We start from the raw sequence: 24,470 nt of genomic DNA on the forward strand, positions 1-24,470 counted from the left end.
GATCATTCACTCCGATTATTTGCCTCCTGGCTCATTAAAACATCCCAAGTAAATAATTAATTCACACGATTTAAGATGCTCGTAATCTCACTTTTCCCTATTACTTACATTAACAGCCTGTACTTCAACCACATTTAATTAAGCAATTATACACCAGACTGAGTGTAAGATGAGTTGTACACAAGTAAACAACATAATAAGGTGGAACAATATTTAAAGGGATGTGACACAATGACACTGCACCATTGTGAGATTTCATATTTGTCTCAACTTTGGCAGCATTTGCAGACAGAATGGGTCACAGTGGCACAACAAGACTGTCCTGATTGTAAGACTGCTTCTGTTTCCAGCCCAGAAATGACTCCTCCTTTTCCCAGTCAAAGAATCAATTGTCATGGGGGGCGGAGATGGCCTACAAAGCCAAGCCTGCAGCCTTCGAAGTTGAGACAGCCCACGGGTAATGAATAATTTCCTGTTTATGTCACTAGTTGTCACTGGTGCTTATTGAATCATTGGATGCACTGATGCTTCATTCTTAAGAAAGGTGCAGCCTCTGATTTGAGATATAGCCAATGCATGTCAGCTAAACTCAACAAATATTTGGTATTTGTCCATATTTGACCATCTCAAAAATTGTATGGGTTACTCTGCAGGATAAATGGCATTTCCAGGTGCTAAAAAGGCTCTTGTAAAAAGAAACCTATTATATATATCTGACGCACAATATATATATTACATGGTGTGTCACAGGGGCTCAGGGGCTGCAGGAGGGGATGGTGAGGCTGGTCAGTGATGTGAAATGCAGACTGACTCTGTCTGGGACTGGTCTGCTGGGACGTTCATGCCTCTGCCTTTCTGCTGTTTGTCCTGCTGTTTGTCCTCCATTGTTTTCAATCAGAGCATTTGCACAACCACCCCACCGTCCCTCCCAAGAAGGACCAATATGAGCCCTGCTGACCTTTGGAGCCTTTGACAGTATTATAATTAAAATACAGTATGTTATAAGGTTTAAAAAGTCTTTAATTGATTTTATCAGCGTTTCATTCCAGAATGTAGCAACCATAGTGTTGCAACCATGGTTCTACCTAGTGAAAGTGATTGTGAAACACAGCAGCACAGCACATGATGACACAACTAATTGTGTCCTCTGCATTTAACCCATCACCCTTAGTGAGCATACATTGTACATCAGTGTACATTGCTCAGTGGCACCTGGGAAGGCCTGGATTTATTTTGCTTCTTTCTGTGAAAAAAACACTGAAGGTGTACAAAAAGGTGATTGTGGCTATTTCTTAATTTAAAAAGTGTATACTGTCATCCATGTGTTTTAAATGTGTTTTTATTTCAAAACCATCAGTTAGATTCAATATGTACTATTTATCACCACCTTGGTTCTCAAACTGTGGTATATGGGGACCCCCTCTAGTGGTCGACCAGTGTCCTATTTAAAAGGACTTTAAAAAAGACTCTTTTGACTATGTGTTTAAATGCAGTGTAGGTACTATTTGTAGTACAGTTAATATCCTCAAGTGTAGTGTTTATGACTGCAGTTTTGTAAAGCGTTTAAGCAACGCTTTAAATCTTTTCTGCATTAACATGAATCTATGAAAACAACCCTGTTTAACCAACAAAGCCACAGAGATGAGCTACATCCTGTAAAAGCCTCTGAAGGCAAACAGAGCAAGAGAACCACATGAGACCTTTACTTTACTTTACTTTACTTTGCAGACACTTTTATCCAAAGCGACTTACAAGAGGAAGACCTTCTATGAACACGGTACAAAAAGGGAGTCAAGTTATGGAATTATTCCCTTTGACTTTTCTAGACAGACCACAATTAGTACGTACTTTATTAATAGAAGAGAACTTGCTTTGGATAAGATAGTGTTAACATGGCAAGAACAGATCATTTTTTGTGTATTTAGCTGAACTAAGCTGTGAAAACAGTCGAGGACCCTACAGGGGGCAATAATGTATAGCAGCACTTCCTGTTATGCTTATAGGTCACTATGCACACATATTACATTTATTTTAAAAAGGGCAAGCAAATGGCATCCCAGAGCTGTTCACTAGTACCCATAACTTCAGTGACAAAATGTACATTGTATATGAATAAAATCAGCATTAGAAGAACATTTTGTCTGAAGCTAAATTATATCCATTAATAGGCCACAATAACAATGATGTCAGACTATAGTCAATTCTGGTCCATTTATTGCAGGACCTTTGGCTACAACATTGGTACCCAATCTTCTTCCCTGAAGCAACACCCTTCACCCCCCCGCGTGTCCAAGACCCCCCCACCCCCCAATTCCTTCCAGTATACGTTTATTAAAATAATAAAATAATTAATTAAAATTAAGTTCAAAACCACCAGGAATCTTCCTAGAGCTGGCCAGCCACCTAAACTGAAGGATCTGGGGAGACGGGCCTTAGTCATGGAGGTGACCGAGACCCCAATAGTCACTCTGTCAGAGCTCCATCTCTGCAGCAATCCACCAATTAGGCCTGTACGGTAGAGTGGCCAGACAGAAGCCACGCCTTAGTAAAAGGCGCACGGCAGCCCGCCTGGAGTTTGCCAAAAGCACCTGAAGGACTCTCATTCAGCAGAAGAATACAGCCTGCCACACTACAGACACAGTGCACTTGGAGAAAAAAAAAGTCTGTTCCATGGAGACAGGATCTCCTGCTATCACGTTCTGAGCTCTTGTGGAATCCATATCTCGATGGGTCAGGGCAGTTATTCACTTGAGATTAAGCTCAGACCCCAGTGTTCCCCAGTGTTCCACAGATGCAGCTGCTCAGCCCAGAACCAATTACAGAAGGTATTCAGACTCTATTGGTTTAGCAGACAGAAAATGGCCATATTTTGGAAATGAATTGAGGACTTCCACCTTGAAAGGAAAATGAACATAAATGGATTTCTTCTTATGTGGTTAAGCAATAACCTGTTGCTGTGTAGGTAATAATTAACTTGTGGTTTATACTCAAGCACATTCCCAACTTTGATCCTAAAAAGCACTGTACTTCACAGAGAAAAGGTACCATTACATCCAAGTATGAATAATCTCCTGCTGATGGCAAGACATTACAGTGAATAGAGGGTAAATTCACTCTTTTTCCAATCGACAGCAATGTATTCATCACATGGCATATTACCATAATGACTAATCTATTCTGCTTTGGAAGCTGGTGGCACACAGCTCTGGCTATGAATGTCAAATTGAGGCAATCGGCCGTGAAATGGTACGTTGTGTTGCAAGAATGTGCATTCTAAGTTCCACACACTGAAACAATTTTTTCCTGCGCCCAACTTATTTTGACTCAGTCGTCATTGGCCGTCGGGTATTGCGCATGGTGTGTTCGTGAATGTCACGTTCACTAGTTCACTGTGAACTAAAGTGCTGACAATATGCATGTTGGTGGTGGGCATAGTCCCGAGCGGTCTACAGCAGAGATCGCGTTTGTGACGCCCAAGCGTAGAGAAACAGAGGAGATGGCAGGAGTCACAAAGTCACAAGTTCAAACCCCACTTACTCCCACTTAACCCTGAGTGTCTCCAGGGGGGGACTGTCCCTGTAACTACTGACTGTAAGTCGCTCTGGATAAGGGCGTCTGGTAAATGGCAAAAATGTAAATGAGAAATGGAGGAGGGATGCTGCACTACACCTGGGCGTGTGACGTATCATCCAGAAGGAGGAAGTCAGTCAGCTCCCCTTTTTAAAGCTTGTCTATACAAACATCATTAAAGTTCACTTTCTGGGTGTCAGGAGTAGTTACACCCTGACTAAAAGGGCTGGGTGGGAAGTTGGCGCCTCCGCTCCAAGACGGATAACTACATGTGACAACAGTGAACATGACCCATTACTTATCTTATTCCATAAATATATGGCCCTTGATCTTCATATGTGCTGAAAAGTTTCATTTCATGCCATGTGCACTAGGGCATTAACAGAAAAGCCGATTTGTCGGCGCAATTCGACAAGTCGTGGGTTTTCCTCTCGCAATTTCTGCCTCTGATTGGCTTACGCTGACCCTGACCCTTGACCTAACCAAGTATTACAGTCATGAAAAGGGCGCGTGGAGGAAAATCTAAACACAAGACCGCAGCAAGACGAGAGACACGCGTCACATGCATGGAAATACAACACGCTAAAAACATCAGTACAAAGACACAGGACTGCATTAAAAAATGGAAAGCGACTATAATATTTATTACCATCCTCACGCAGACTGGGTGGACGTGTACACATGAATGTAGGAGAGTGTGTGTGTGTGTGAGTGTGTGTGTGGTGCGCAGTTTCTAGCTACGCTTAAATCACTGACCACTAAGTGAAAGAGCAGATAGCGAACTTCAGTTATGGTGGGTGTAAGAAGACCCTGGCACCCATAAAAGTTAAAGACCGTGGCGCGGAACGAGGAAGATCAAAGGGGGGAACAAAACGGCGCATATTTTGCAAAGATGGTCTGAATGATGGTCTCCGGGCAAGAGCTGAGAGTTTTCACCGCAACATGACAGACGCACAGAAATAAAGAGATGCATGGAAGGTGTACATTACCGCCGGCGCTTTTGTACAATATCAATGGGCCTGTTGACTGCACAGGGCGATCCATACATAGTCCAGTTTCGAACCTTGAGAGCCCGCTCGGAGTTTTCACGCTCCTGCCTGTGCCACGTTTTTCCCTTCAGCCTTTCCGAATCGCACATGCCTGTGCCGGTTAAAAAGAGTTCTCATTTGTGACACTAGCAGAGGAAAAAGAGGAAACCAAAACGGCATCCACCGCGCCTGAGTCTTTTAGGGGCTCTTCCGTTTGAAAAGCCCCCTGGACTGGCACCTTCAGGCCCAGCTTCAGCTTCACCCTCGGACCCTTTATCCCAGACCCACGTCTACAGGGCCTACAGACGTTGAGAAGAAGCGAGAAGAAACGTTCCGTTCGCTGGTGTTCCACGGCAGAAGTGGCTCCCGGTGACAGCTGAGCTGCTGCCGGAGCAGCTTTCCCGGGATCCGTCTCCGGCTGCTCTCGCCGAGCGCTCCGAGCCGGGAGAGAGAGAGAGAGAGCGAGCGAGGGAGTGGGTGGGGTCAAAAACAGCGTGGTTTCTTCTTCCCCCCCCACCCCTCCCAAAATACGCTCCCCGGGTTAACTCTTGATGTCCCTAAAAAAGCAGACCACCAAGAGGCTGAAGGTCTGCGGCCGCAACCACCGATGCATTCCCTCCCAACACCATTTATCACTATGGGATACTCTTTATACTCGAATAACTATTTCATGCGGCGAGGGGCAACAGGTTGTGTTTGCTTTTAAACATTTCTTTAAATTAAGAACATTTTTAATTAAGAAAATACGCATAATTCGCCTTTTTTTTGCATTCAGTGATTTGGTTTCCATTTAAAAATGATCCACAACTTATTCATATCCTTTTGCCAGTAGAGCCGTTTATTAGACATGCATAACTAATTTTTGCCCAAAATGCCACTCACACCCATACCTGTCTGTTGTGTTTGAGGGAGTGAACGTGAGAAAGTGGAGTGATCGCCACTTGTGATACACAGCAGCACAGCACACGGCGCACACAGTGAAATTTCTCCTCTGCATTTAACCCATCACCCTCGGTGAGCAGAGGGCAGCCATGACAGGCGCCCGGGGAGCAGTGTGTGGGGACGGCCACCCCTAACGGATTAACGTTCTCTCGCCATTTTCAGAATCGGAAACGTGTTTTCGGAGGAAAACAAGCCGTGAAACGGGGACAGAAGTGCCGTGCTGCGCTTTTTTCGGCCGCTTGCCTTCAGCGCTGCCCAGAGCAGAGATGCAAATGCGGAAGCGCACCTGGCCGACCGCAAGGCCAGGTTGTGTCGTGCGGCTGCCATTATTTAATCCTGGCCTGCCTGCACGCGTTATCTAACCCAGGAGAGCGGCTTTCCAGCATTTGTCTTATTTCGCCTCGCCGGATTGGCCACGGCTTCCGAATTCCTTCGGAACGTTGCGACGCTGCAGGTACATACGCAGGCTGCTCAGGAATTTCACGTAGGAATAAAGACGGATGTGAAGAACGTGAAGAACGGACAGCTTAAGTGATTCCATTCTGCGCTCATTAACGTGTCTGGGGAGGGAGCGGAAAGGAAACAATAAAGCACTTATCTGACAATAGAGCTCGAGGACATAGAGACGTCACGACGTGGCCAAAAGCTGCTGAAGACGGCGACTGAATGTGACACTTTAAAGGAGAACCAGGTCCACCTCGGAAGAACAATGAATCTCCAGTTATTGTTAGTGGATGGTCGTTTGCAGAAGAAGAAGCCCCGCGAAGACGCCGTACGTCAGAGATGTTGCAGCTGGCCTGTCACGGGGCAAAATGCACCATTCATATCCCCCGTCAGCCTGGGCAGCTTTTTAAGACCCACGAGCGTATCAAGGCGCGCTTGAAAGCAACCAGGCTTCCGTGTCTGTTTATGTCTGGTCAGCTTCTCCAGAAGTCAGGTCGGACACGTGAAGAAGCGGCGGCCGCAATAAATAGGAAATTTAAAGCATGTTAAAAACAAACAAAAAAAAAAACTAACCTCTTGTCAGCGAGTGAGACTTTGTTGCACATGCCGAGGTGGTTGCTACGCGCAGTCTGTCCAGTTCGCACCGGTAGGCAAATGCGGCGCTTTACATGTGTTTACCTCCATTTCCATGCCAACAGCCTCCACCACAGGTCTGTCCACTGAGAAGGGGAGCGCCAAGCGCAGACCTCCCGGGCGACTGCAGCCTGGCATTACGATGGGCACGCCGCTGACATCATTACCTACAGCCAGCAGACCAGCAGGGCAACCCGACACGGCGGCCAAGACACACAAGGAAGGCTCTGGGCGAGTGTGTGTTTTAATGTTATGGCCACTGTCCAGCAGGCTCCTTCACAGTCAGACGGTGGCGTAAGTGTGTATGATAAAAACTCGTTTCGTGCGTCTTTAATGCCGAGGACAATGATCTATACAGATGGCAATGACATCAGATAAAAATGTACAGTACAGGCCAAAAGTTTGGACACACCTTCTCATTCAGTGTGTTTTCTTTATTTTCATGACCATTTACGTTGGTAGATTCTCACTGAAGGCATCAAAACTATGAATGAACACATGTGGAGTTATGTACTTAACAAAAAGTGGAGACCTGACCTCCACAGTCACCGGACCTGAACCCAATCCAGATGGTTTGGGGTGAGCTGGACCAACAAGTGCTAAACACCTCTGGGAACTCCTTCAAGACTGTTGGAAAACCATTTCAGGTGACGACCTCTTGAGGCTCATCGAGAGAATGCCAAGAGTGTGTAAAGCAGTAATCAGAGCAAAGAAACTAGAATATAAAACATGTTTTCACTTATTTCACCTTTTTTTGTTAAGTACATAACTCCACATGTGTTCATTCATAGTTTTGATGCCTTCAGTGAGAATCTACCAACGTAAATGGTCATGAAAATAAAAAAAACACATCGAATGAGAAGGTGTGTCCAAACTGTACTGTATTTTAATGTATTATTTACAAAATTCACATTTTAGATAATTTGGGGTCGAATAAATGAAAGTAAGCAGCTAATTAGGTGCATCTGTGTTTTGTTGGCCGGACGTCTCAAATCCACTCAAAATTACTGCAGCAAAGACGGAAAGTGTGTATGTTGAGACTACAGCGCCCTCTCCTGGTCCTGCCAGCACAACGCTCTGAAGAGAATAACCTGAAAACCACAACAGCAGGGCGTCTAACACTCACTCTCGTATCACTGGGCTCACACGGCAAAACCAAAAAACAAAACTCACTATTTACAGCAGGAACGCTCGAATTCAGCAGGAACTTACGTTGTAAGTCGCTCTGGATAAGGGCGTCTGCCAAATGCCGTAAATGTAAAATGGAACGCTCCTTCACTTTGATTTCATGTCAGCGCTTAGCGTCAATCCGGTACTTCTGGGTTGTCTGGTGTACTGTCCCTTTTATTTTCTCGGCCCTGCGTTTGACAGCTTACATCGGAATGGCCCGGAGGATCAATGCGCTTTGGAAGTGATTGGGACGGGCATCCATGCGGGAAATGTGGAGCACGGCGCTGACGCACACGCCGGGCCCGGCCCCAGCTTTCGGAGGCGATCGACTGCTCCGGGCTCGCTGGCTCTATTTTCGGGGCCTGTGGACACTGACACTGTTGCCCTGCGATTGGATCACCTCGTTTGACTCCCCCCCGCACTATCTGCCTCTGCCCTGGTGCGTGAACTACCCACCCCCCCGCCCGTCTGATATGTTCCCGCTGGCCCTACGCGGACCGAGAGCCATGCTGGCCACAGTCGCCGTCGCTCCTGGCTGTGAGAGGCGCCAGTGTCGGGCTGTGACGTTTCACGCCGGGGTCTGAAAGTCACGAGGTGGGTGAGGGCAGCGAGAGAGAAAGCTCCCCGTGCCCCGGCACCGACTGCCCCGCGCCCCGTCCCTGGCCATCAATGGAGTCCCTTGTAACCCCCGCGAACGCGGCGCAGTGGGATGTTAGAGGGACACGGAATTGGAGGGAGACCCTGGCAGCGGAGCCGATTCCCCCGCCGCGCAGAGTCAGTAGTGTGAGCGCGAGGCCTGCCGCTTGTTATTAGCACCGACAATCTTCCATTACGGCCCCCACCCCGCCACCCCATTCTCCTTGCATTTACATTTACATTTACAGCATTTACCAGACGCCCTTATCCAGAGCGACTTACAATCAGTAGTTACAGGGACAGTCCCCCCCCTGGAGCAACCTAGGGTTAATTGTCTTGCTCAGGGACACGATGGTAGTAAGCGGGATTCGAACCCGGGACTTCTTGTTCATAGGCGAGTGTGTTACCCACTAGGCTACTACCACCCTGTCACCCTTTTCTCCTTGTCCGCGCATTCGTCCCACGTCCAGCGGTAAAAGGAGAAAATGTTTGAAACTAAGTATCTTCCTCTGGAGAAAAATACCGCAAGGAGATGAGGCGAACCAATCAAATTCGCCTTGAATCCAACAGGTCTGGATTTAGAAGCGTGGAACTACTCCATTTTGATGGTAGTTAGACGGACATGTTGGACCTTGTGTTCCGAAGTCATCTGATGACGGACTGGAAGCACCTATTTTTGGGAAGGACGCGGCTTGGTGCGCCCGTCTCCGGAAACTCTGCGAGTTTCCCCGTTCAGATGGGACCGCGGCGCGTCTGATCGGCGTGACTGGCCGCTTCCCAGCGGACGCCGCGGATGCTGGCCCTGCCATCGATTCCCAAGCCCCAACAGCCCCGGGGGTGTCCGGGTTTAGGAGCAGCGACCGCATGAAACGAAATGACATGCAGACCACACGAAACAGAGGCTTTTTTATTCACTATTATAATATATACGTTTGGTCCCTCTTGTTTAATTCCTGCTAGAAAGACCCAAGATCAGTTACTATGGTTTACACTTATTATTATGGGCTGGGCAAAAAAAAAAAGATGCATTGAAGATTAAATAGAAAAAAGAAGTTTTCTTTTTTTCCTAAAATCTGGATATTTGTGATAGAATTCTGTGCTTTAGAAACTCCGGACACGTCCGACACCCTCAGACGGTCGAGAATAACGTCCCAGACGCGAACACAGATATGTTCCCGCGCTCATTACCTGCCGAGGTCCGCTGCTGGCCGCTACGTTCGGCATGACGTCGCGCCCGAACATGCAAAGGCATCCGTGTAATAATTGTGGAATGGCAAGCATTTGAAGCGTGCACAGATGTCAGGCTCCATATGACCATTCACACGACTCTGCCTTTCCGTCCAATTTCTTACATTCTCCCAGAACGCCTCCCTGCTCAACACCGACACACATCTGAACTTCATGTACATTGTCTTGTATGCCTATTGTCTGTGAACATGTATATCTTTGCACATGTAAATGACTTGAATTCTGGTCCATCACCGATAAAAAAAAAAGTCTTTAAAATGGGAAATATCATTTTAGATATATGAGCGGTCGTACATACCCAATGCACGAGTGCCTCCTGGTTGAGAAGTTGACCTGCATTGTCTTCCTGGGAAAGCGTGAGTCTTTATTCATCGTGGAAGCGCTGGTTTCGGATTTAAAGACTAAAGGGGGTCAGGGCGGCCGGCATCTCATCCACGGACCGCTCGGGCCCGGCGGGGCGGCACCAGACCACAGGCAGCCCTACGCTCCGGACCGCCCGTCTTTTCTGCTTACTCTGCCACGGCGGGGTCTGACCTGCCGTCGGGCGAGCGAAGCATCTGGTGTGAAACCAGGACAGCCTCTGCCGGGCCCGGAGCAGAGCCGGAATGCAAAGCGAGTTTCAAGTCGCCTGGGGAGAGTCTGCAGCAGAAAGAAAAGCGCTCAGCTTGCTCGGTTTGGCCGCCGGATGGCAAGTCGGAAAAGTAATCCTCTACCTTTAGTTAATTGCATTCCTACGAAGGAAATACCGAATCTAGAACTCCTCAACGGCGCAAATCCGGCCAAATAGGGCTCCAAACCCCCTCTGGAACAGCTGTTTACGCCACCGCGTCCCTCAGTGTCCTTTTTTACCCTCTGTGAAACAGGGAAGTGAAACACTTATCCTCTGGAGCATTAAAAGAAAAAGGCAAGGAAAGGAAAGTGGCGGTGAGGGAATGGTTTTATAATCCCAACAGATGCTCCCAGGAGCGTCCGGTCCCATCAGTTTTCCATATCTGGCTCCTGTTCTTTTTTCTTTTTTTTTTTTCTTTCTCTCTTTCTCAAACCTGAAATGCTAGAAGTAAAATCTGGAGTGGAACAACAAACAGTTCCTTAACAAGAGAGAAAGAGAGAGAGAGAGAGAGAGGCGGGGGAGAGAGAGGGGGCGGAGAGATGCGGAGAGAGAGCAAGAGTTGAGAGGAAAGAGAGAGACGTGTCCGCAGACAGACCGCACAGGCCTCCCTCGAGCCCCCACCTGACCACAGCATCCCTGCGTTAAAATAACGCCACTCAGGGTTTATTTTAGTCGGTTTCTGAACGGCCTGCTGAGGAGTTCCGCTACTTTGGTTGATAACGGAGTTATAAAGAAGCGTTCTGATGGTGATTAGAGTGCCGTCGTGGTTACTGGGGCGAAATCTCACTATTCAAATGTTACAATGCACACACACACACGCAGAGACACGCACAAAAAGTCAGACCTCTGGTGGACGCCAGTGCAACTGCACTCTTCGGCATCATAGCCGTCCATGGTGCTGGAGGGTGCACGCTGCACCACAACTGACTGAAACTCAAAAACACGTAGGATAAGTGGCCTCCAGGGGCAGGGATGGTGACCCTGGTATTCTTAACAGGCATTAATAGAATATTTTCTACATTTTGAGCTAGAATCAAAACGCATTAGGGCTGGGCAGTACGGCCAAAAATTTATCACACTCTACTTTCCAATGTCGAATGTTTTAATTTAATTGTTTTGGCAGACCGAATCTGAAGACACCCGAGACAATAAACAGTTTGTTAACATATAAAACCATGACCATCGCTGTCATTTTGCTCTTTTCTAACTTTATACAGTGAACCCCACGCCACATCAGCCCAGACATCCCAACCTGCAAACATCTGTAAAACCTGTGGTCTGAGATCAAATGCATTTGACATTTTTGTTTCTTGGGGCACTCTCACTCTGCCATGACGCGCCACGACTTACAGTTGTTCAAAGTTAGCACAAACTTGGTCCTTGAGAAGTTAAATAAAAGCCTGCCTGCACTGAAATCTGGTACATACACACGCAGTGATCCGCACATTCTCCCTCTCTCTCTGATAACGTCTCGCAAGTGCGCGACGCACACAGCACAGTCTTGCCTGCAGAACACTTCATTCAATATGTGGGCATCAGGGAGTCTCTGTGAACATGCAAGAGACTTGGGATGTCTGGTAGTCGCGTAATGTGAACACGCCACCAAAGGTGTACATTTTTGAGTTTTTTTTTTTTTAGCGTGAAAAACGCTGAAGGCTGATGAATTTTATTGATGAATTTTATTGCGGTCATCGATTGAGATTGTATAATAGCCCACCCCTGCGATCTCACTCATGCAGTCCAGGGTCGTGGTAAACTCTCAATGTGGGTCTGTCCGAAAATTGAAAGTCTTCGCCAAAGCGTAAAAAGTCAACGCTGGCTAAAATTCAAGTAATCGCTCACGCCTAATATTTTAGCGTTAACGTAATGTAAATAAACCAGGAAATAGCAGGTTTCATTGGTTTATTTACATTACATCAATGCTAAAATATTAGGTGTTACAGTAAAAAAAAAAAAAAAAAGAAATTCGCTGCATATTATAAAACAAAATTCGCGCGACAAGGTATCTGCCCTTCCGTAAAAACCCGATCTCAAGATTTTCATGCACACGTTCCAATCCAAAAAAGGTGAGAAATGATTTACTCTGACAGTACAAACATTTACCTGACAGACACGACGGGGTTTCCATACACCATCCCGCACTGAAAAAACGTGAACACAGGCTAAACTTAAACAAAATTTAAGTCATCTGTCATGCCTGATATTTTAGCATTGACATAATGTAAATAAACCAGGTGACAGCAGGTTTGATTGGTTTATTTACATTAGGACAGTGCTAAAATATTAGGTGTGACAGATGAATTATTTTTTTTTAGGTTTAGCCAGTGTTCACTTTTTACAGTGTGTTATCGTTCGTTTTTAACAGCGAGTCCAAAGAGGTGCAAAAAAAAGAAATCTGTTAAAAGCTCCGCCGCCCAACATGGCGGAACTTAATATTTAGATAGCGGAGGAGACGAGTCCAGAGCGACTGACTTTCCATTAAAACTGCGGCTCTGAGATAAACCAGAGATATATTGCGTCCCTCTGTTTACATCCATGGAACTCTGTGGCACGACCGCTACGGGTCACATTCCAAAGTTTAACCCGAATTATTTCGCCTGCCTCCGCCATGCCACTGATTTACCGGAGCATAAACAAACCCTTTATTAGTTTATAGCTAACCCTCTGATAAAGGACAGATAAGGGTCAAGTCTCCGGTCATTTTTTACGGCCGTTGTCTGCGTTCCGCGTCATCGGGCTTCAGGGCCTTCAGTTCACAGTCACCTCCTCTCCGCCCAGAGTCAAACTTTTTACTAGCACACGTCTCTGACCAGACGCTTTAGACAGATCCTGCGCTTTCGAGAGAGGGGGAAAGTTGCAATGGCTAGTAAACTTGCCCAACTTCATTCATCAAGCCACGCCTCTCTGTTGCTGCGTACAACATGCACGTATTCATATCCGGCCTTTTCCTGGACACTAGTTGCTGTTGTTTACATCAAGCCATTTATTTTGAAGAATCCAATGCAAGGAACATTTTTAGTATTTGTTGTATCAGGAGAAAGTGAAGTATGTTTGATGAATCTGTTTTTTCATCAGAACCCACTTTTTACCTTCACGGCGGCTTTGATCACTATCGTCATCTATCAGAAGCCGCTTGATGAGCTGCTCATTAACATGAGTGAATGATAAGAAAGTGTTCGGAATAAAACTTCACGACTGTTGGAAACCGCCCCCGTTGTCCAACTTAAGGTGGTGGAGAGAAGACAAGAGTGTAAAATGCTGCCATCACAGCAAAAGCTCCCGGATTTGGAGCAGCGCAATTGTTTTAATTTGTTTAAGCATTTTGTTTGTTACATAACCTCATGAGTGTTACTTCAGTCCTGTGTTCAGTTTTGTTATATGAAAAATAATATGAAAAATAATAACGTGTAATAACATTTGACTGGTAGTGTATATATAAGTATATATACAGTACAGGCCAAAAGTTTGGACACACCTTCTCATTCGATTTATTTTCATGACCATTTACGTTGGTAGATTCTCACTGAAGGCATCAAAACTATGAATGAACACGTGTGGAGTTATGTACTTAACAAAAAAAGGTGAAATAACATTTTTTATTCTAGTTTATTCAAAATAGCCGCCCTTTGCTCTGGTTACTGCTTTGCACACTGTTGGAATTCTCTCAATGAGCTTCAAGAGGTCGTCACCTGAAATGCTTCTCCAACAGTCTTGAAGGAGTTCCCAGAGGTGTTTAGCACTTGTTGGTCCAGCTCACCCCAAACCATCTGGATTGGGTTCAGGTCCGGTGACTGTAGAGGTCAGGTCTCCACTTTTTGTTAAGTACATAACTCCACATGTAACGTAAATGGTCATGAAAATAAAGAAAACTCACTGAATGAGAAGGTGTGTCCAAACTTTTGGCCTGTACTGTATTTACTTCATATTTTCGCAAAAATTATTGTTTTGTTTTTAATTACTGCACAATACACAGTACTTTAGAGTGATCACGGTGAAAGTTTACCGCGCGTTGTCATGTTACATGTGGTATAATTGCATAATAAATTTCCCGAATCTCATATGATGTGAGCTGTGAGCTGCAGGCCCACAGAGGGAATGGAACGGTGCAGCCGAGAGAAGGCAACTGCCTTTTTCTATCTGACAAGACTGAGCGTTGCTTGTCGACCTTTCCTCTCCACCGACCAAGACGGTCAAATGACCAGAACACCAAGAACGATCTGAACCGTGTTCTGCTGGCTCGCCTTCTTGTTGCCGGTCATGCAAGTGAAACCGTGGGTCTTTTTGTGAGATCTAAAGGATCGCCAGTGAACACCTCGGGCCAGCCCGTCCCACTGATCATCCTCTCGCAGCACAAAGAGCCCCATTCAGCAGGGAACAGCCGTCACCTTTCGGCGGGGCCGCGCCGGTTTTAACTTTGAAAGTTGGCCTTGTGATGCGCCCCGCTGCTCGGTTGCCAGCAGAAAGGAGATCGCCGAGACAACCCATCCGAGATAAGCGTGACCCCAGGTTAGCCGAAAACATCAAAGCCGCAAAAAAAAAAAAAAAAAAGGCAACAGAGGAGCCACTGTCTGTACCCCCCCCACCCACAGGTCAGCTGCGTGGGGCTGCGGTGACCCCGCGACGCTACCTGGGAGTGTGCGCCAGGGTGAAGCGCCTCTGCAGGGCGATGCTGCGGTTCACCATCAGCCTCCGGAAGAGCAGCGGCGAGTTCCGGGGCGACATTCCGGGGGACCCGGCCGGCGAGCCCCCTCTGGACCGCGGCCTCGGGGCCTTGGGGAGCGGCGTCCGGCGTCCCTCCTGCTGCTCCTCGGGGGCGTCCGAGAGGCCGTCGCTCATGGTTCCCACCCTCGGGCGTCCTCACACATCCCGGAGAGCCGACTCCGCTCGACTCCGCTCCGCCGCGAATGAACTCGTTTTGCGGGACCTTTTTCGGGCCCTCCCTGCCCTCCCCTGACTAAATATGGTCACCTCGCGTCGCGACACTCGCCTCGGCAACGACTTCCTTTTTCAGCCCGGCCGAATGTAAACATTAACCGGGAGACTTTCCCCCAGGAGGTCGGCCCCTCCGCTTCGCATGTTCCAGCGCGGCTGGTCACATGAAGCCGCCCTCACTATAAAAAAAATGGCGGGGAGGGGGGGAGAGAGATAACGTTGGAAAAAGCGCCGGGGTTTCGGCCAACAATGGCCCTCTATCGCCCGCCGAGGAGTGTTCCCCCGCGGCCGCTGTTTATCAGCTCCGACGCGCAACCTCACGCCTCCCAGCTGAGCGGAGTGCGGGCGCAGAACATCTGACCGGGGCGGCTTACTCGCGGCTCCTGGAGACGGGTCGCCGGCGCAGTAACCCGGTGGCCGCCCGAATGCTCCAGGAGTGGCGTTGAACCGACACGGCTGTGGCCACAGTATATTTTCTACGATCCGCGCCTCGTGTTTTCATTAAAAGAAACTTCTGCTGTCCCCTGAGTAGACTGGGGGGGGGGGGTCATCCTGGGTGATGAAGTGTCACATGGCGCCCCCTGCTGTTCTCTGCATGCACCACCACCCATTTACATTTTACAGCATTTACCAGACGCCCTTATCCAGAGAGACTTACAATCAGTAGTTACAGGGACAGTCCCCCCTTGGAGACACTCGGGGTTAAGTGTCTTGCTCAGGGACACAATGGTAGTAAGTGGGATTCGAACCCGGGTCTTCTGGTTCATAGGCGAGTGTGTTACCCTCTAGGCTACTACCACCCATTTACATTTTACAGCATTTACCAGAGCGACTTACAATCAGTAGTTACAGGGACAGTCCCCCCTTGGAGACACTCGGGGTTAAGTGTCTTGATCAGGGACACAATGGTAGTAAGTTGGATTTGAACCTGGGTCTTCTGGTTAATAGGCAAGTGTGTTGCCCACTAGGCTACTACCACCCTGTACATACAGTACAGGCCAAAAGTTTGGACGCACCTTCTCATTCGATGTGTTTTTTTTTATTTTCATGACCATTTACGTTGGTAGATTCTCACTGAAGGCATCAAAACTATGAATGAACACATGTGGAGTTATGTACTTAACAAAAAAAAGGTGAAATAACTGAAAACATGTTTTATATGCTAGTTTCTTTGTTCTGATTACTGCTTTGCACACTCTTGGCATTCTCTCGATGAGCTTCAATAGGTCGTCACCTGAAATGGTTTTCCAACAGTCTTGAAGGAGTTCCCAGAGGTGTTTAGCACTTGTTGGCCCCTTTGCCTTCACTCTGCGGTCCAGCTCACCCCAAACCATCTGGATTGGGTTCAGGTCCGGTGACTGTGGAGGCCAGGTCTCCACTTTTTGTTAAGTACACGTGTGTCCATTCATAGTTTTGATGCCTTCAGTGAGAATCTACCAACGTAAATGGTCATGAAGATAAAGAAAACACACTGAATGAGAAGGTGTGTCCAAACTTTTGGCCTGTACTGTACATGAGGGGTTTCGAACGGATGCTGACCTGTCACCCTTGCTTTACCTGCATGAATATGATCTGGGAAGACACAGTCTAATCATCTGGGACAACTGAAACCCAGGGCCGGATTTGAAGGACGCTTCAGTAGTGTGCTCACTATATTGTGGTATTGCAGTAGTAGCCTAGTCGCCTATGAAGTAGAAGACCACAAAGTCCCAGGTTCAACCCCACTTACTGCCATTGTGTAGCTGAGCAAGACACTTGACTCTGAGTAATTATTCTGGATAATGGTGTCTGCTAAATGCCATAAATTTATAATGCATCTGAAGTGAGGTGTCATTATACGTTTTTGCCGCTCTTAATTTCAAAATATAATATTTTAAAGCCCAGTAACATTTCAGATAGTGGGGTAACAAAGGACAGGGCAACCAAGCAAACTATTGACACTCACTATGAACACTGGATGTCTTCAAGGCCATTGGATTCTTGGAAGCAGAAGAAGGCTTCCAGCACGTCAGTTGTGTTTTTAACTCTGTCAGCTGGTGATCGGTAGGAAAGGCGAGGAAGCAGCAGGTTGCCAGAGAAGGTCCTCTTCACTTTGCAGCGGTGGCTGGGCATGGGATCCAGCAAGGATCCCTCCTCTGAATCCCATTGTCTCTGGAGCAAAGAGCAGAGTGCGTGAACATAGGCTTATCTTTTCTAGGTCTTTTCTTCCAACCTATAACAAAGACCTCACAGTTGACAACACACACATAGACAAACAAACACACACATCAATTACATCACAGTAATTACCAACTGTACAGGTGTACCCATTGCACATGTGTAGATTTCAAGTGTACATTTGTAGATATATACACACACACACACACACACACACACACACACATATATATATATATATATATATGCAGCTATTACCTCTGTTTCTATCCACTTTCTGCCGTGACAAATGCAATTTCCAACTTGTGGTACTAATAAAGGTTGATCTTATCTTATCTTAGTTAGATCAAGAAAACGTTTCTTTTTAATGGTCATATTCTCAGCGCACACACCTGGGGCTGCAGGGCCGGCTCGGTCGCTGCAACCTTAGGCCAGATTCTTCATTCAGTATGGGGCAACGAAACTGCAGAGGTCGTAGGTCACTTCAAATATGCACTCAGCAGAGAGTAAAACGTTCGGCTCACTAGTTGCATCTGCTGCCTTCCATGTCAAAGTCCTGCCCGTTCTAGTACTTGTGTCGCGGAAAAGCTAATTGCACAGGGAGAACGTCACTTTGGTTTGGCATGGCTGGTGTGCCTCTCGTTTAAAAGTATCTTTAATAACTAAAAGAACTGTAGAAGATTAGATCGCCGATGTTTGCTAATACAGGGAGTGCAGAATTATTAGGCAAGTTGTATTTTTGAGGAATAATTTTATTATTGAACAACAACCATGTTCTTAATGAACCCAAAAAACTCATTAATATCAAAGCTGAATTTTTTTGGAAGTAGTTTTTAGTTTGTTTTTATTTTTAGCTATTTTAGGGGGATATCTGTGTGTGCAGGTGACTATTACTGTGCATAATTATTAGGCAACTTAACAAAAATATACATTTCTGACATTCAAAAACAAAACAAAAACAAATCAGCGACCAATATAGCCATCTTTCTTTGCAAGGACACTCAAAAGCCTGCCATCCATGGGTTCTGTCAGTGTTTTGATCTGTTCACCATCAACATTGCGTGCAGCAGCAACCACAGCCTCCCAGACTGTGTTCAGAGAGGTGTACTGTTTTCTCTCCTTGTAAATCTCACATTTGATGATGGACCACAGGTTCTCAATGGGGTTCAGATCAGGTGAACAAGGAGGCCATGTCAATAGTTTTTCTTCTTTTATACCCTTTCTTGCCAGCCACGCTGTGGAGTACTTGGACGCGAGTGATGGAGCATTGTCCTGCATGAAAATCATGTTTTTCTTGAAGGATGCAGACTTCTTCCTGTACCACTGCTTGAAGAAGGTGTCTTCCAGAAACTGGCAGTAGGACTGGGAGTTGAGGTTGACTCCATCCTCAACCCGAAAAGGCCCCACAAGCTCATCTTTGATGATACCAGCCCAAACCAGCACTCCACCTCCACCTTGCTGGCGTCTGAGTCGAACTGGAGCTCTCTGCCCTTTACCAATCCAGCCACGGGCCCATTCATCTGGCCCATCAAGACTCACTCTCATTTCATCAGTCCATAAAACCTTAGAAAAATCAGTCTTGAGATATTTCTTGGCCCAGTCTTGACGTTTCAGCTTGTGTCTTGTTCAGTGGTGGTCGTCTTTCAGCCTTTCTTACCTTGGCCATGTCTCACCTTGTGCTTTTGGGCACTCCAGTGATGTTGCAGCTCTGAAATATGGCCAAACTGGTGGCAAGTGGCATCTTGGCAGCTGCACGCTTGACTTTTCTCAGTTCATGGGCAGTTATTTTGCGCCTTGGTTTTTCCACACGCTTCTTGCGACCCTGTTGACTATTTTGAATGAAACGCTTGATTGTTCGATGATCACGCTAAAAAAGCTTTGCAATTTTAAGAGTGCTGCATCCCTCTGCAAGATATCTCGCTATTTTTGACTTTTCTGAGCCTGTCAAGTCCTTCTTTTGACCCATTTTGCCAAAGGAAAGGAAGTTGCCTAATAATTATGCACACCTGATATAGGGTGTTGATGTCATTAGACCACACCCCTTCTCATTACAGAGATGCACATCACCTAATATGCTTAATTGGTAGTAGGATTTCGAGCCTATACAGCTTGGAGTAAGACAACATGCATGAAGAGGATGATGTGGACAAAATACTCATTTGCCTAATAATTCTGCACTCCCTGTACAATACAAAAGCAAGGTTATGAATAGTGTAAAAATCCTACGTTTGCTGCTTCACAAATAGATAGATTTTTTGACACCCATGCCTCCAATTTACCAAGGACGAAAGGATGTAATAAACAGAACTAGATTTGCTGTGGTCGTGGACAGTTGAAGACGTGGCATAAAAAGAGAGGGAAACGCGGGTCAACTTCCGTTAGCATAGCAACATGCTAATAAGGGTGGTGGTAACCTAGTAGCTAACACACTCGCCTATGAACCAGAAGACCCAGGTTCAAATCCAGCTTACTGCCATCGTGTCCCTGAGCAAGACACTTAACCCTGAGTGTATTGAGGGGGGGGGCACTGTCCCTGTAACTACTGATTGTAAGTCGCTCTGGATAAGGCCGTCTGATTCACATTTAGGTCTTTCCGCAGACTGAACGTGACTCTAAAAAAATGCTAGTAATGCTAATGCTACATAACGACGTCAAGATATATACCAGCAAAGATATGGAAGGAAAACGTTGCCAACATCTGGCAAACTGTGGAGATAAAACAGAAAAAAAAACACCTTTGAAAGAGGTTTATTGATAAGGGTGCACCATCAGAGGTCATCCGCTAACTGTAACGTCTCAAAACCAATAAATAACTGTAATTGCATTTTAATCACACGAGTTTGCACGTTTCGGATTTTCTTGCTTCCAAAGTTTTAGGTGTCACGAATGGTTCAGCAGCAACATACCTCAGATGCCGAGAAAAATCTTGACAAAGAGCAGCTTTTCTTCATTTTTCACTTCAGGCTGAAATTAAATAATGGTTCACTTCAAATGGTTGTTACTTGGAAGGAAAAGCACCGTGTTAAATGTCTACAGTTTATTCCTAAATTAAATTTCAAGTTCAAAGTACAAATAAAGGCTTTATTTCTCTTTGGTTCTAATGCCTCTGACAAATTGTAACGGCACATCTAAAAACACCAAAAAAAAGATGTGTGCGCACACGTCATGTGCATATTAAACCGTCTTCATGCACATCACACTGGAAATCTGTGGAAATGAGTCCTGTGCTCTGATTGAGAGGCTGATTCAGTCCTGAGGATTCACATAAATAGATAAGTGAATAAATAGATTTTAAGGCTACTACATGTTCATGCATTGAACTTATTTGTGCTGCTTGAAAATTGGCAACATTAGTTCCATTCAGGTTTGCACATTCACATATTTTCATGTTTGTTACTAGTTCTCACCTGAACCCTTTAGAGCCCACAGAGTTCTGAAAAGTTCTTCCAGGTCTTCAGATAACTCAAATTGCCACCATTACTCCAGCAAATCCACGTGACTGCCACTTGTTACTGCCAATATCTACATTTCTTTTTCTGGCGCCTTAAAGCCCACTGCTGAAGACAGGCAGCTTGACTGCGCGGCACATGTATTTAGTGTTTTATAGTGACAGCGGTATCTCCCCCATCTCACCCAACAGGTTCCCCCGCAGTCCAGGCTTCACGTGACGTTGCACTCGCTCATTGTCGAGTGGTTTTTCTTCACACACGAGTTTGTGAGTCCATGTTTGTGTGTATGGCCACCGTTCCAAGCAGGTTGTACAAACACTCTTTAGATTCCAAAACACGGGTTTTTATTAAAGCTGCCATTTAAAAAATATTACATTTCATTTCACTGAACACAGAACACGGGAGGTGATGGTAAAACGCTGGTGAAGTCCCTTACAGTTCGGACACTGTAACTGTATGCATTTCAGTACAAAGACAGTGAATGGAAATATTACGCTTTATAACACAAAAGCATTAGGTTTATCGCATGCAGCATTTCATAAATATTAAAAAATAGAATTTGTCAAATCATGGATTAATTATGAATACAATTTGTACAAAGCCATAACACGAGGAAAAGCCAAAAAAAAAAAAAAGACCCAGTCTGCAACCTGATGACAGAGTCTCAAGTTTCTCATTCGAACGAAGACCCCTTGTTCTCCGGCTGCTCGTGTAGATCCTTGATCGGAGCCGTTTTTCCATCAACGTAATCTCCTGGAAACCAAGTCAGACATGAACGTCACTCTCACCACAGCTAGATTTATTCCACGTTATTTAAATCGCCACTCATCGCTCTAATATTCAGGAGCTGAGTGACATTGCAGTCGTGCCGGTGGCGACCCCGGGGCAGATTCCACATAGCCACGGACTTTGAACGTCGGTGTGCCTTTATCCACAGTTTACTTGGCAGGTATTTTGCAATGAAGACGCAAGACGTCAATGTTTTTACGGATCTTTGGATCTTCGCCTGTGACTACGGACTGACCGGATAAACTGGGTGTCCTGGTAAAGCTCGTCCGAAAGGCATGCTCAGCATGACACGCTGGAAAAAACTGCCACTCATGACGACCGTTTGTAATGGCAGAGGTCACATATACGATTAACTAGAAAATGACAAAAAGGAACCTCGATTGACCCTTGAACTCACTGTGTTTGAGGTACGACAGATAGGTGTCCCAGCCCAGCGTAATTATGTTCACATAGAGAACACGAAACTTGGCTGGCAGGAAGTAGAAGTTGATCATCTGGGCCGCAGGCCAAACACACCAGTCGGCCTAGAGGAGCGGATATACAGAAGATAAGCAGGGGCAGTGGTGGCCTAGCGGTTACGGAAGCAGCCCCATCATCGGAAGGTTGCCGGTTGGAATCCCGATCCACCGAAGTGCCACTGAGCAAAGCACCGTCCCCACACACTGCTCCCCGGGCGCCTGTCATGGCTGCACACTGCTCACCAAGGGTGATGGTTAAAAGCAGAGGACACATTTCATTGTGTCACCATCTGTGTATGACAGTGACAATCACTTCACTTTCAACAAACACCATATGAACCTACATTTAAAAATGATTCAATTAATTGCTCAAATTGAACATGATAATTTGCTGTTCTCATCCATTGAGGGGTGAGGTGACCTATATATGTTGTTAGAAATACATAGTGTGTGTATCAGAATACTTAGTTCAGTAAACCCGCTTACCTTGTAGAACTCCCAAAACTTCCCCCTGAACTCTTCCCATCCTTCCGACAGGGTGTGTCCCTCCATCATCCCCATGCCTACAATTTAGAAGCAGAAGCATGGAACAGCTCAACATAGTAAATTCTTTGCCGCGTGCAGTAGTACTCTGCAAAAGTTTTCGTCATTTTTTTTTATCTTCCCAACAACCCACAAATAATCCTGAATAAAATAAAAAAGTGACAGTGCAGATGCCGATATGCAGAGTCTCTTTCTCTACACATCGTCACGTCATTGTTCCAGGAAAAGAAGGAGATTCGGTGATAAACGCTTTATTCTGCAATATTTGTTGAGAAGCTTAGAAAAACTTTTGCAAAGTACTGAGCATGAAGATTATCATAAAGAACATTTATTGGACATGGGTCGAAAGCAACGTCCACCAGTTTCGCAAAAAGCAAGATCAATACGGTTTCGACATTGTTCCATCAAACCTGCTTACCTACAAAGTACCAGGCGCCCATAGACGGTGACGCAACCAGCTGATCAATCAGAACCTTCTTGGTGACCGACGGCAAGGCCTTCCCCACGTACAGCGCGTCCAGCCAGCGGTACCAGTAGTGCATCACCGGGCCCATGGAGCAGCCCACTGCAAACATGCAGCCTGCAGGGGGCGCCGTTCCACAGCAATTACACACCACAAGCAGCTATCAAATGTTGTAACAATTTACAGGGGCAGTGGTGGCCTAGCGGTTAAGGAAGCGGCCCCGTAATCAGAAGGTTGCCGGTTCGAATCCCGATCCGCCAAGGTGCCACTGAGCAAAGCACCGTCCCCACACACTGCTCCCCGGGCGCTTGTCATGGCTGCCCACTGCTCACTCAGGGTGATGGGTTAAATGCAGAGGACAAATTTCACTGTGTGCACTGTGTGCTGTGCTGCTGTGTATCACATGTGACAATCACTTCACTTTTTTTTTTTTTTTTTTTTACAGTTTACAGACCGGACCAATCAGAAGACGGGCCCTTAATTGGCCCAATTAAGATATCGGACGATATTAAAGTGCTAAAAAAAACATCGTTCTTCTTACGCTACCTGTGCGGCTCCAGTCGCGCCGTCTCTCGGGCATCTGGCGCCTCTCCCGGCTCTGCTGAATGAAGTCGCCGGCGGCCAGCATCCCGCCGCAGCTCACGGTGTTGGTGACGATCAGGAACCGGCCCCTGAACAGCGGCCTCCAGCAGCCGGCGAGGCGCACCAGGAGCTCTCTGCCCGCCCGGGAGATCATGACGAGGGAGGCGGCCGCCGAGCGAGCATGGGTCGCCGAGGCCCGCGTGTCACGTACACGGGCGAGTGGAACCGGAGCGACTTCCAGGCTCCAGGAGATGCTCCGGGCGGGACGAAGGTACGCGGGTCGAGGGCGTCACCGCCGCGCCGCGGAAACGCAGTCGGGAGTTCGCGGCGCGTCACGTCTGCGTCGCCGAGGCGCAGCCTGACCGGGACGAACATCTCGTTTTCATTCCTGATGATTTTTTAATCACCAGCTGGGTGTATCGGATTCTTTGCTCCTATATTTTTGTTAAAAAATGTGAAGAAAAGAATAAAAAGCACTTTTTTTTTTTTTTTTTTAAACCTCCTAACGAGAAATTCAGAATTATGAGGGAAAAGCAGGCATGATTATGCTTATGCATACTAAAAGGTGAAACAAAGCTTAAGTTTGCATTAAATGCAAAGTGTTTTCTATATTGTCCTAAATATAATAATGAAGTCACAGTGTTCAGGCCTGATGACTTGCAGAGTCAAAGGTTTCTTAAAAATAGATAAGTATTTCAAGAAGACGCCTAATAAGCAGAGTTTCTCCCCAACCAGACAGGACAAAGGCTTTACTAATAGGGAAGACCACTGAACATCTTAAACTCACAGTTTCACTTCTCATTTTAAACAGTTAAC

General features: G+C 46.3%; 2 protein-coding genes across 8 annotated transcripts in view; both read right to left on the reverse strand.

The window, feature by feature from the left end:
- Positions 1 to 20,914, reverse strand: part of pde4ca (phosphodiesterase 4C, cAMP-specific a) — a 35,622-nt gene extending 14,708 nt beyond the window's left edge. For 2 of the 7 annotated variants that reach the window (XM_028978546.1, XM_028978545.1), the window contains exons 1-3: positions 20,778 to 20,914; positions 20,277 to 20,334; positions 17,159 to 17,364 (exon numbers count right to left, since the gene is read on the reverse strand). In XM_028978546.1, coding sequence (XP_028834379.1) covers positions 17,159 to 17,364; positions 20,277 to 20,321 — 251 coding nt within the window. In that variant the 5' untranslated portion in view covers positions 20,322 to 20,334; positions 20,778 to 20,914. Of the gene's footprint in view, positions 1 to 6,557; positions 7,055 to 9,969; positions 10,702 to 14,908; positions 15,257 to 17,158; positions 17,365 to 20,276; positions 20,335 to 20,777 lie in introns of those variants that run through there. The other 5 variants (XM_028978548.1, XM_028978547.1, XM_028978551.1 and 2 more) reach the window with 4 other exon arrangements.
- Positions 20,915 to 21,395: 481 nt separating this feature from the next.
- On the reverse strand, positions 21,396 to 23,906 carry mpv17l2 (MPV17 mitochondrial inner membrane protein like 2). The gene is made up of 5 exons (XM_028978023.1): positions 23,619 to 23,906; positions 23,028 to 23,189; positions 22,553 to 22,629; positions 22,006 to 22,132; positions 21,396 to 21,572 (listed from the first exon to the last, which is right to left on the reverse strand). The coding sequence occupies exons 1-5, from the start codon at positions 23,806 to 23,808 to the stop codon at positions 21,493 to 21,495; spliced, it is 636 nt and encodes a 211-aa protein (XP_028833856.1). The 5' UTR covers positions 23,809 to 23,906; the 3' UTR covers positions 21,396 to 21,492.
- Positions 23,907 to 24,470: the final 564 nt, after the last annotated feature.

Source organism: Denticeps clupeoides, chromosome 4 (assembly GCF_900700375.1).
Source record: "Denticeps clupeoides chromosome 4, fDenClu1.1, whole genome shotgun sequence".
Classification (NCBI taxonomy): Eukaryota; Metazoa; Chordata; class Actinopteri; order Clupeiformes; family Denticipitidae; genus Denticeps; species Denticeps clupeoides.